Source organism: Hippocampus zosterae, chromosome 12 (genome assembly GCF_025434085.1).
Source record: "Hippocampus zosterae strain Florida chromosome 12, ASM2543408v3, whole genome shotgun sequence".
In the NCBI taxonomy this organism is placed as follows: Eukaryota; Metazoa; Chordata; class Actinopteri; order Syngnathiformes; family Syngnathidae; genus Hippocampus; species Hippocampus zosterae.
The window spans coordinates 6651678-6665076 of NC_067462.1; the positions used below are offsets into that span (position 1 = coordinate 6651678).

General features: G+C 44.5%; 1 protein-coding gene across 1 annotated transcript; it reads left to right on the forward strand.

The window, feature by feature from the left end:
* The first annotated feature begins 383 nt into the window (after positions 1 to 383).
* Positions 384 to 12209, forward strand: vwc2l (von Willebrand factor C domain containing 2 like). The gene is given in 4 exon segments (XM_052081704.1): positions 384 to 505; positions 507 to 899; positions 6985 to 7114; positions 11207 to 12209. Coding segments are annotated over 4 exon segments (693 nt in total). The 5' UTR covers positions 384 to 484; the 3' UTR covers positions 11356 to 12209.
* Positions 12210 to 13399: the final 1190 nt, after the last annotated feature.

The window sequence follows — 13399 nt, forward strand, 5'->3', positions numbered from 1 at the left end:
AAGAAAGGAGCCGATTAATTCAAAACACGGTGAGTTCAGTAACATGCCATCAAAGACACGTGTTCAGTTTCCCAACGTGCGAAAACGACAAATTCGAATCACTTTCAGCAGGAGACCGCATGAGGTGTCAGTCAAATTATGAAAGTAATTGCGCATGATCGAAAAAGTGCTGCGTACTCCTTATGGCAGCCTATCGGTTCAATTATATTAAGCACGCATGGATATGGAACATGCCTGTTGAGCGGAGTGGGGGGGCGGGGGGCAGTGGAAAGCGTACGCAATAACCTTCAGCGGATTCAAGACTAAAATACAACCGCTTTTAAATGCATGCATGGAGGATGACACACGAGTTTGAATGTTTGTCCTCGTTTCACCACAGGAGCCCAAGACTTGATGTGGGATGACCGTCATGCTACTACAGGGTCGGCCGGATCCCGAGTGGACACGGCTGGTTTAGGGATGTCATGCCCGTAAATCCCGTTGAATGTGGATCTTTACGCCGCGCTAAAAGGATGGCTCCCGTCCTCTCGACCGCCTTTGTCCTCATGTTGGCCCTCCTCGGCGGCCCCGCCGCCACGGTCACTGACCCCGAGGATTACGCCGCAGACGAGGCGGAGCGGGCGGCCGGTGAAAGCCTCGTGTTCGACGACTACCGGGGGAAAGGATGCGTGGACGACAGCGGCTTCGTCTACAAACTCGGAGAGCGCTTCTACCCGGGCCACTCCAATTGTCCGTGCATGTGCACGGAGGACGGGCCCGTGTGCGACCAGCCCGAGTGCCCCAAACTTCACCCCAAGTGCACCAAAGTGGAGCACAACGGCTGCTGCCCTGAGTGCAAGGAGGTCAAAAACTTTTGCGAGTACCGAGGGAAAACGTACAAAATTCTGGAAGAGTTTAAGGTGAGCTGCGGCGCATTTTTCATTCATTTTAAAGACGACTTTGCTCAGTCAAGGCTCGTTTTGGTGGAAATTGAATTGTGTCGAGTAGGAGAAAAAAAAAACAAGCTAGGATAATTTGGGACTAGAAGAAGTTACTACATATGAAAAAAGTAAACACTAGAGTCTTTTTGGATGGTTATACCGTAATCCAGTCTCTCGTGGTGGAACAGGTCCCAGACTCCCGCAACAATCGAAAATAAAAACAATCAAACAACATCGAATAAACAATGAAACTAGTTTTATCAAATATGAGTACGTTGAGCATCTCACACACCCGCCCGCTCCCACACACCGTCGTGTTTATCTGCCGACGCAGAATTTAAAGGGAATGAGGGCAGACGCCATGATTGGCTAAGACTCTGCAGCGTTCCATCCCACAACAGCGCACACCCCCTTACTAAAAGAGAGAGAAAACTCCACCCGCGTGCACTGTTCGACTGCGCTTTGCACTAAACTTGCTTTAGACACAAAAATAAGGCCCTTTCAGTTTTGCCTCGCAGTAAACCGCAAAAAACTAATTACCTAGCGAGTAACTTCGAAAAACTCACTAAGTTGGGGCATACGTCAGTCAAGGCACGATATATCTCCACAGTTTACTGTATATAGTTTGTGCTGCAGATGTAACGGATGCCAGTACGCGGTACGCAAATGTTCAATAGGTGGCGCAGGCCGCCAAAACAGTGGTCGCGTGGGGTTGAGTCTCAAGCAGGAGTGCGTTGGATGACCGACTTCACACGTATAAGCACACACATGAAAAGCCCAAAAATCTCACACTTGCAATTAGAGATGTCAGAGTGAAAGTGCCGCACCTTTTGAGATGTTGGGTTGGGGATGATGCCTTGTTCAAGGGCACCTTGACCATAGTATGGACAGAGCAAACCCGCTATTAGTGGCATACACTGAGCAGGGGGCTACTTAAGTGCCTGTTGTCTTGCTCAAGGACACCGCAACCGTGCCTCCGGGAGATGGGCTTGAACTGTACCGTGGCTGACAACAATCGTAACCACATACGAGGGCAAAGGAATTTTAGGAGCTCGAGAAATTATTTTTTTGTTTTTCGACAGAATTAGGGTTCAGGGATTTGATTTTATAGAGCAGAAGTCCAGCCAGAGGTATAAATGTGGCTGAGTGTTAGAGTGATGTCATTGTCTCTGCAGAATCAGACATGCCCTAAACCAGCATCAGAAGACAGATGGGAGTAATATTTGGATTTATGGACATGATACATTGCGGGCAAGAGAAGGCTTTTTCCTTTTCCACTGGGCTGTTAAAAAACATGAAATTGCTGCCTGGGGCAAGATATTACTTGTGATTCCGCATGAAAAAAAAAATCGGAAGAATCTCATAACTATAATTTAAAGAAGGGATTTTGGAGACAGTTTTGTTTAGCCTTTGCGGTCCATATCTGCAGCCTTGAAGGGCATTGTTAAAACGGTAAAACAGAATTGTAACATCTGACTCACGCACTCGGGCAAAATCGTTGGTACCCTTCCATTCAAGAAAGAAAAGTCCACAATGGTCAATGCCCATCTTGAAACTGATGAGATTGAAATATGTCAAAAGGCATTTTGACAAGCCAAAAAGTCCTAAAGACAGATGAGACAAAACTGAACCTTTCGGGCCTCTCCGTTTACAGCTGCAAAAACGTAGCAAACAAATAACAGAACACTTTAGCCTCCGGTGAAACATGCAGGAGGCAAGGTTTTGTGCTGGGGCTGCTTTGCTCCATCCGACAATGCCAGGAATGTCTCAGAACAAAACATTGGACTATTTCGAAGAGAAGGTGCTTTTCCCCATTGTGCTAGAGGAGATACTTAGATTACATCTCTCAAGAGACATGACATTGGGATTTACAATACTGTACATCTCACGCTCGACGAGTCAACTCTTAATGACGAAACAGGCCAGTCCACTGTGACTATTTGCTGCTTCAATATTTTGTTTTTTTTTAAGAGTTGAGCTGTTAGTGTGGCAAAGCAGGCAATTGGAAATCACTTCAGGCCAGAGATAATACTATGCATTATTTAAGATTGGACTATTGTGCGTTGTCCAAGAATTCATATTCTTTAGAGTACCCACGATGGCATAAGCACTGTTATTTATGTGGAGTGCAAGTGTGGAATAAACACATTCGAAAAATGTGAGGGGAATCTGCACCAAGTGATATGTGTGCACGTAAAAAAAAAAGTATAAAAAAAATAAGAGTATTCAGAATAAAGTCAATTTTTGGGGTCTCTTAAAGCTTACCACGACAAAAATATGTCCTCGAGTCCATTGGCGCAAGAATATTTATAATTATTTTGAAATATGACGATCGCTATTTTTGCTTGTTTTCTACCCTGTGAAAGTTGTACGCACTGCACAACCAGGTCGGGGTTTCACCAACAGGATTCCTCTTATACATCGATACTTTCATACCTCATTGAAATTTACAGGTCACAGTGATTTCCGGATCTCTTTTTTTTTAATCTTATGTTATCTAGTCACTATTTTCAAGGGAAGTTGGAACTGTTCTTCTACTTTTAAAATCCGAGCCTAATTTCCTCCTTCTTTAGCGTCCGGATAATTAGCCCTGAGACATTACTACACGGGAATGGGTCAAAGCGAAGCATGTGCAACAAGAAGGCCTCGATTTTTGGAACGTTACACAACAGAGGGAAACAAGTGGCTGACATGTAAGAGAGGTTTAGCTCAAGGACAGACATGGCTCTCAAACCTGCTGGGAATTGACTTGTCGGTTAACAACGGTGAAAATCTGTCCCTGCGAGCCCCGCCGGTAAAGTGGAGTACAGAGTTGGATTACAAAAGAGGCACGTTTGTGTACTGTACGAACAAATGTCGGTTTCAAACCGCTGCAACCATACAATGCTGGACTCTGAAGCAGGCTTGACGAGATTGTCTCGCGCAACTCAGACGGATGGGCAGGGAGAATTCAATTATTGTGTTAGTGAAATAGCAAACAAAAGCATTTAGCTGGCCTGGACCGATGTAGGTCCACATGCAATAATCTGTGCTTTTACTGGAATTATGATTCATGGCGGGCGCGTTATTTGTGCAGTGCAGGTGCATCAACACATGCCATCCATCAATTATGTCAGGCTAGCGCTGTCCAAGTACTCTGGTATCTCTACTTACGAACGTCTCTTCATACGGAATTTTCAAGTTACGAAACGTCTCATGGCAATGGTGTCTCAAAAGGATGGACAAATGTGGTCAGACCAAAATGAACTGAAAGAACCTTCAGGGCCGTTATACTGTGGAGGGCTTTCACTTCCTGGCAGCCTCATTAAAAAAAAGGGCAATTGCCTCTTACTGAACTCCTATTCATGAATACAAATAAGAGAAGAAGTTTGCTTTCAGTCGTTTCGCTTTCTGTACACTTTCAAAACGGTTAAGGGCGAGCAAACGCATCTGCACTTCACGCACAAACCGGCTGCTCGCGACACACATCGCTAATCGCTACCTCAGCCTCTCGCCATTGACGTTACATCTCGTCAAGGTGATTAACATGATTACTCCGATAGATTTTTACTGTCCTATTTACTGGTTTCGACAAGGGTTCTAATCAAGGAAGTTTATGAAGTACGCGTAATTAAACCCCGTGTTTCTTTTATACCTGCTTGAAGTGACTTGCTAAGTAAAGTCGACGTTTCCGGGGAGTTTCCGGCGTCGTCTTAGCGCTCCCTCCTTTTTTTTTTTTTTTTTTTGTATTTGCCTGAGCCGCCTTAAAATATGACCTTCATTTCAACAACAGCAAATTGCACATTTGCCCACGAACCCACTGCACTCCCCCTTATTACCAGGTAACGGTTACTCGATGATTCACGATGCCCTACAGGGCTTTTATTTGAGAGAGGCACGGAATTTTAATTAGAAGAGACTTTTTTCTACCCCAATTTAAATATTTCAGCGCATTCACAAGTGCTGTGCCAAATAGATGCAAAGCAAAGTGCATATTGTTGTCAGCATTGTTACTCAGAACATAATTTTCCCTGCTCCGCGTTTGGCAGCCGATCGAATACGAATCCAAATTGGTGTAAGCTGTATCCTTAAGCCTGATTTAAATAATTGTGCTGCTCCAGCGACGCACTTCCATTTGCGCTGCATTTTCTTCCCTATTTAACAAGTTCAACGGATTCAGCATCGATAATCTGCTGCTCAGCTCGGGCTCTGTCAACGAGACGGGTGCGGAGAAAAAAATATATATATATCATTCATAAAACGGTGAATTTTTGTCAATAGTATTCTTGTCTGCTTTTAGAGCTGTTGAGGAGGTTGTAGCCCAGGGGTGCCTATTACGTCAATCGCGATTGACAGGTTAGCTCGCGGACTGGCCCCAAGTCAAACGCGAGGGGTGTAAAGGAAAGAAAAAAAAAACTAACATTTTTTAAAAATCAAATAAAGCAGGTCACCTTAAACCTACGGTGGCGCTCCAAGTTGTTAACGTCCAGCAGTCTGCTTGCAATCGGAGCTGTTGCGCTATATCTTTTATTGTTATTATTACTCTCATTCAGAGTTTGTTTCATCTGCATTTCACCGACGGAACGGGGAAAGAATGGAATCTGGGGCGCCAAGACAAGCATTTTAAAATGGGCAGGGGTACGCTGTGATAGCTAACGGGCTGCAAAAGTGTGTCGCATACCTCGGTGTCAGGTCTCCCACAAAGGTAGGCAGGAAATCCTTTTCACAACCCTCGTCTCTACTTTATTTTTCAGTTTCGTTCATCTTGGGGGGTCATTACGGCTGTTGCTCATCACGGCATGCGTGCGCAAGTGCGTGCGTAATAACAGGTCAATCGCGGGAGGTTGGTTGATTAAAAAGTAGATCTCTGGTCAAAAAAAGTTTGGGCACCCCTGTTGTAGACAGTTTGTCTTCCAAAACCAGTCAGAGCAGTCAAATGCCCTCTAAAAATGCAGAAATCGTCAACTATGCTACGTGCGCTAATGGTTAGCGCTTGCTCACGTGGCATGGGTTAGCAGCTAACATTTATGAGTGGAACAGCAGAACATTTGTTCATTCATTCATTCATCTTCCGAGCCGCTTGATCCTCACTAGGGTCGCGGGGGGTGCTGGAGCCTATCCCAGCTGTCTCCGGGCAGTAGGCGGGGGACACCCTGAATCGGTTGCCAGCCAATCGCAGGGCACACAGAGACGAACAACCAACCACGCTCACACTCACACCTAGGGACAATTTAGAGTGTTCAATCAGCCTGCCACACATGTTTTTGGAATGTGGGAGGAAACCGGAGCACCCGGAGAAAACCCACGCAGGCCCGGGGAGAACATGCAAACTCCACACAGGGAGGCCGGAGCTGGAATCGAACCCGGTACCGCTGCACTGTGAAGCCGACGTGCTATCCACTGGACTACCGGGCCGCCCATTTGTTCATTATTCAATAAATATTACATGTTGCAGGCTCATAGGTCCCCTTCCAAAGTGTGTGTGGGGGGGGGGGGGGGGGGGGGAGAAATCCATCCATGTTTTATGTCGCACTCTATTTGATGGTCTATACCAGCTGCTCCGAGCGAAGGTCTACATATGCCTGGACATAATGTTTCTCTTCTTTGCACAATAAACTTTTAACTGGCATTTGAGGATTTAACCGAGCATCGTGGTGGTTGACAAAAGTAGTTCTAAAAAAAAAAAAAAAATTTAAAGGAGTTGAGTGTTGCAATTATGCAATACGAATTCTGAAGGAGAGTGGAAATAAGAGCTCACCGGGATAAGAGGGAGAAAAAGACAGTTTGAGGAACTGAGACATTTCACAAGTGGGACACATTTAGGACCATTTGGAAAGACTTGAATGAAGAAGATATTTCTTGCGATTTAATTCAAGGTCACCCCTGGCTGTGACTGATGTGCGTTTTATAAATGGAATTCACTCTGTGAAGCAATTCAAGTCATTTGACAGTAAGCGCGACCAACTTAAATTTGAAAAATAGAAATCAATTTTTTAAATATTTGCGCACGTACAAGCACAAACATTCCCCAGCTTGGTGACTCATCTAATCGGCGTCCTTTTGTCTCCTTCCCCTTTGTCCACAGCCGTCACCATGTGAATGGTGCCGCTGCGAACCAAATAACGAGGTGCACTGTGTGGTGTCAGACTGCGCCGTCCCGGAATGTGTCAACCCTGTGTACGAGCCGGCGCAATGCTGCCCCATCTGTAAAAACGGTAAATACGACACTTATCTACTTCTACACACACACACACACTCTTCAGAAGTCATTAAAAATTGATTCAACGAGGGCAAATTTCTCTGGACTGTCTGCCACATCGGATAACAAAGAGTTTGTAATTATGTGCAGGCCAACTGTGAATTTGAATTACAACCACAGACCAACTGGACGCTATTGACCGGTAGTTGAGTTTAATTCCCAACGACACATTAAGGAGAGAATACAATATCCCATTGATTAAAAGGCATGGTTGGAGGGAGTAATGAGTCTTTGGAAAGACTTTTTGTCTCTTAGTGGCGCATTGTAGAGAGCCAACCCCCCCCCCAAAAAAAAAAAAGTTGACACAAAGGAATCCCGGTGGGGGTCAGTGGTTATTGACAAGATGAGGCCGGCCAGATCTGTGGGATAAAGCGGTTGCTCGCGTGACAAAAGTCGGTTCAGTTTAAAAGTGAGGCAACACGTGAACGTAAACAGATGCGAGTCGTTTCAACCCTCGTAGTGCACCGCTTGCGATAAATGTAAAATGATGTCTTTGAATCAAAGGCAAAGGCATTCAGAAAAACACGAGAGAGCTGAAACTTATGGAGGGGTTCTAAAATGGCCTAAATTTCATGACGTCACCGGCTGATCATTCTCAGGCATTGCAGCAATAATAAAAAAACGTTTTGATACCTTCATCTTCACAATTTACATATTTTGCACCATAGAGACCCATTATAATTCATATTTTTGAACGCATCGTAAACCTAATGTGTAAACATGCATTTCAGGCGATTTTTACGTCAATCACTTTGTTTTCGCTTGGACAGACGTATGCATGCCACATTGTTGGGTTCAGGTCATTCCAATTGTGCAACTTTTAGGTGGCGCCAGATGCCTCTGAACATTTTGAGTGTTTGAAAAAAAAAATGTTTCTATAACACAAAATACATCATTACAAAAATTGTAAAATGTGTAACTTAAGGCCTTTTTAATTTGGAGCACACAAGGGTTTTAATTAATGCAATATACTCTTGACTTTTCTGGAGTACTTTTGTGAGAAAGTAACACTACCTTCACTGCGTAGCAAATGTATTTAGCGCAGTTTGTGCAATTTCTTTTGGGGAGGTGGGCGGGAATTGTCAATGACACTACGATCATGTGACGCTTCCGCCAATCCAAGTGACGTTTAACTAGTTGACCAATCAAATGGAGCCCCATAGAGTCACATGGCCACATACAAAGTGTTCTCGTCAGGATGAGAAAGTTTCTCGTCAGAACGAAAAATATATTCCTTTGCCCCCCCCCCCCCCCCCATGTCACTTCAGAAGCTCTGTTGGCCATGTCGTTGCGCTCCTGTGAAAAGCGTGAGTGTCCATTTTTTGTCATTTGAAAGGACAAAACATGTTTTTCACAGGACAGGGACACTATCTTACAAGAATTTAACAGAAATCTCAGTCAAAACCAAACCGTTTTTTATAAAAGTGTCATGTGCGGCACGTCGTACAGTATACGTGTTAGCTAACAAGCTACTTCCTGCTTCACGGTCACCTCCATTGCGACTCAGGGTAAACATAAATTCAGCAATTCGTGAAATAAATAGTTTTCTGGATCCGGATGTGAATTGGATTAGCCAATCAAGGGAAAGGTCGTCAAATCTCATCTCTGCAGTTACTTCGAGGATATTATGTCTGATGAAATGACCCTTGGGTGGTCATAGAGTATGTCAATCCCTCGAGTAAGAGGATAATAACCCCCCGGGGCTGAAACAGTGCCACTTGACAGTCTCTTTGACCTGATAATCAATCCGGCGCTCTACCAAAGTATTCTGCCGTTGCATTCCTCAAAACGTCATTTAAAACTTCTAGCCGGCTTACTTTCATTGTCAAGTGCTGAATGCCCTCAAGGGCTCGGCAATGTCGCTCATTAAGATTCATGCTGAAGTTTGTATCTTTTCTCCACTCAGCTCCCCCCGCCCCCACACCTTCCACTCCCCCTCTTGCTTTGTAGAACCGTAGCACTCATCTACATTTGTGTGGTATCGTCTCTCCGTTCCCTTCAGGGGCCTTTGAAAGTGATGTGACATGAGCTAATTAGCTAATGATTGATTACTATCTGTCACAGCTTTTTTTTTTTTGCCGGGAACTCATTATTCAATTGTTGATTCTGAGTTATTGGGAAAATTCATTCATTAATAGGTTCTTCGTGGCGTGTACGCCATTTTAACATGTCACCAAAACAAATTAGATTTTACTTTTATGGAGCATATGGAGGCACTCTGTGAGAGTGTGTGTGTGTGTGTGTGTGTACACACACACACACACACACACACACACACACGCCAAACTGAAACTGAATCAAGATAGTGTCAGTCTATGCTCAATTGCCTGAAGATCACTTTCACTGGGATTTATTAACGATAATTATTAGGATAATCGCAAAAAAATCTACCAATTTATGCAAGACAAACCTAAATAACTGTAAACAGAAATTCTGGCGCGATCCTATTTCTTGGTTTCAGTATTGGGCTGACAACGGTCCACATACAGTGGGACCTCTACTTGCAAAATTAATTGGTTCTGGAAGAAATTTCTTAACAAGAACATTTTGTAAGTAGAGACGCATTTTCCATGTAAATGCGCTAATTTGTTCCAAGCTTGAAAAGTTTGTATGAAGAGACGTTCTTCAGTGGAAGTAGCACTGTACTGAGGAAGTAAATTGCAGGCTTTTGATAAATGACCTTCTCAATGCCGACTCACATTTTCTTTCACATACTTTCTTCTTTCCGTCATCCGCTTCCTCCGCTTTGTCTTTCTCTTGACTACATGCTGTGACTTAGCGCACACCGTAGCGGGCCTACAGACACTTCTTGGAGAGAGATAATCCATCCTGAAAGGACACAGTGACAACCCGTGGCATTTAAGGCTAGCCTTGTCATTTCTACGCTCCCCCGAGGGCTCCGGATCGAGCTGGGGCGGCAAAATAAATCTCAACGAGAGTGGCCGACCCATGCGAGTGTGCAGGGAGGGCTATAATAAAGGCCGTACTGCTTCCGCAAACATCTGGGACAGGGAGGACAAAACATCCACCTGTATTATCCTCCCTTAAGGTTTGGAGAAAATCCCATTCGATGCAATGAACGAATTTCATGCACAGCTTCTCACAATGTCACTCTCACAAATAACTTTTTGGGTTTTTTTGTACAGCAAGCAGGGTTTGTTTCACCTTCAAGTAGCCAGATACGATTTTTTTTTTTTTAATGACGTGTAGAAAACGAGGCTGTGTATTTCTAAAAGGGGGCCAATGATGACATTTGACTTTCAAATCTATAAATAAAAAAAATATACTGTATATATCTTTGCTATATTCCAGTCATGTTGATATGAAGACATTCATCAGTACTTTTAATGAACGCTACTGTGCGTCGAAGAATTATGGGACGCCACTTCTGCCTGTGGCCACTCAGGGGAAGCCTAAGGTGGAACATTTCATGGACTGATTTAAAAACCAATTCAAAGTCACCGTCACGCTTTTTTTAAACGGCCGAATGATTGAGTAAAATCATTAAAAACTGGGCAGGATTCATGGCACCCGCTGGTTCTTCTGTAGCCGATCATCTTAAATAAGCGAGAAAAGCATTGACGTGGATGTAGTTGCACGGCCGCACAAGAACAATTGTGCGCGTTGCTGCGGCGAACCGCACGGCTGAGTGGAGAACCGCACGGGCTCAGCCTTGTGGCACATCCGATATGTTGAACGCCATCCTCCTTATAACTGCAAGTCTCCCCCCGAGCGGATTTTCGCCCTCGTCCTTCTGTACTTGAGCCAACGTGCAATGCCGAAGCCAACGGCTGGCACTCGACCATGCTCGCGCCGCATTAGGATGCAAAGCACTCCATGTCCAGGGAGAAGGGGAGACGAACAAAAGAGCTTAAGCGTCGCGCAAAAAAAAAAAAAACAGCCCGTCGGTGCGCGCCTATGAAAATAGTCTGCTCCGACTCTCCCAACTGCCGCTTTATGAGTCTCCCGGCCAGCCCTGAAACAGGAGAAGCCTCCTGCCCTTCTTGTCGCTCTCATTCCCGCTTTCTTCTGCTTTCGCATGCGACAGGTCCAAATTGCTTCGCTGGATCGACCATCATCCCGGCCGGAATCGAAGTCAAAGTGGACGACTGCACCATCTGCCGCTGCCACACTGGGGATTGGTGGAAACCGGCGCAGTGCTTGCGGCGCGAGTGCCTCAACGCTCAGTCAACATAGAGCGACTCTCGGTCAGGCCCTGACGACCTACTGCGCCATTTTATCGGATCGACGGGGCAGGAACACAACTCTGAAAGCACCTGATGCGGAATACAGTACAATGCACCAGCGAGACACAAGCATCGTGCGATTACCGAGTTGATGATGGTGCCGCTGATGATGATTGAGGAACTGGTCCCCACCCCCCACCACCCCCACCCCACATCTTGTCACGCATACTTGCAGATTTTGACTCGCTTAACTGGGTGCTGTCAACACTTGAGATTTTCTTCACGTGGATAATGGGAATGAATCATAGTGATCGTTTTTGTTGGTCCTGTCTGACACGACCTAACAGATGGAGAAAGAGCTGTAAGCACACTTGTCTGTGCTAGTATTTTTTTTTTATGGTGGTGGTGGGCAGGGGGGGAGGGGTCTCATGAGGGTCGAAAGCACCGAGTGTCACATATTGACCGTAAAAGCTCATTTACAAGATGCACATCACATTTTATTTGGGTCTTTTATATACATTTGTGATATGACTTCACCATTTGGTGCTGCACCGAAACACAAAAGTATTGAAGTTGTAATTTTTGGAGACTAAAGTTGCAAAAATGTACAACGGTGAAACTATAGATACGGCAAATTGAGAACTGTTGATGTGACGCAACAATACAAGTTTCCCCAACAATGAAAGTTTTGACACACCAACGCCATCATGAGAGACATTTGATTGTGTCTGTGTTTGTGTTTATGTCTCTTCCTGATCTACATCGACTGAAATTGGCTTTTTTTTGGGGGGGGGGGGGGTGATCATCAATGAAATATTTTTGTGAATAATATATACTGTGACAAATATGTATAAATAAAACCCCCAAGAATAGAGGTCAGGTCTTGAGATTGGTCTGAAATTCATGATGGAATTTTGACACTCGCTCGTCAAACTTTATTCTTGATAGGATCCAAAGGCATCCCCCACCCAATTCTAGTTTCATCACAAAAAATTATTGTCGGAATTAGGGCTAGACTTACACACAGCAAAAAAAAATGGCCCTGGCATTTTGGCTTCGACCAGTTACTGCGCACACATGCAGGGACTGTGGATGGTATGATAAACAATGACTTCTCAGCCATGCTTGCTTGCTATGGTTTGCTGTCCATACTCCAAATCGATTATCGGGATACTCCCCATAAATTGTGGGCTTTTCTCTTTTCTTACCTCCTTCCTTCTCATCCAAATATGACCACAAAACCAATATTTTCACCTGAAAACAAATCATTCGTGAGGCAAGAGCAGCCTGCTTACATTTGCCATCATCGAGTGGTTTTCAGTGTTTTAAATCCTCCAGCTGGGTGCTTGGCACTTGTGCAGCCTGCGTGCAGAGCCAGCAGACAAAAGAGGGAATCTACAAATGCTTTGAAGCAGAATCAACATGCATATTGTCATCATGAGTAAGCACTTGCACTCGGTTCCTTTATGTAGTGAAATTGCACTGTTCTTCCAAATTGCTAAATATTGCCTCCACATTCCGCTTCAATAGCGCCGTGTGCTGTGGTACCGGCTGGAGTTAAAGAAAAGCATGCGGTGTTATCCTGGTAGCGTACTGTCAAAGTGCACCGTGAGAGTTGATGTTTTAGCAATGCTACACTGATGATAGCAAAAAATGTCACCGAGCGGAGCTCAAAACATCTACCAAGAGGATACTTGAAACAAAAATCAAACACACTTCAGGGAGCAACGTATTAGCCTTTGTTTGTGCATCTGTCACTAGACAACTTTGGAATCCATGGAGGGTAACGACGAGATCGATTTTTTTTTTCCAGATGCAAAACAACATTCAATTCATTCGCCCCTCTAAAAGGTTTTGTGCACATTTCTTTTTCCCTCCACCCCCTTTCTTCGGCTGCTAAATGCAACCCTATTAATCATTTGATTTGCTGTTCCCAAAAAAATAAATTGGGTGTCTAGACTATTGTATTTCATGAAATCCGATTTAAGGTAAGGCTCACAACCCGATTTTTCATATAACACCTAAGATTTTTTTTTTTTAAATTTTTTGTCTCT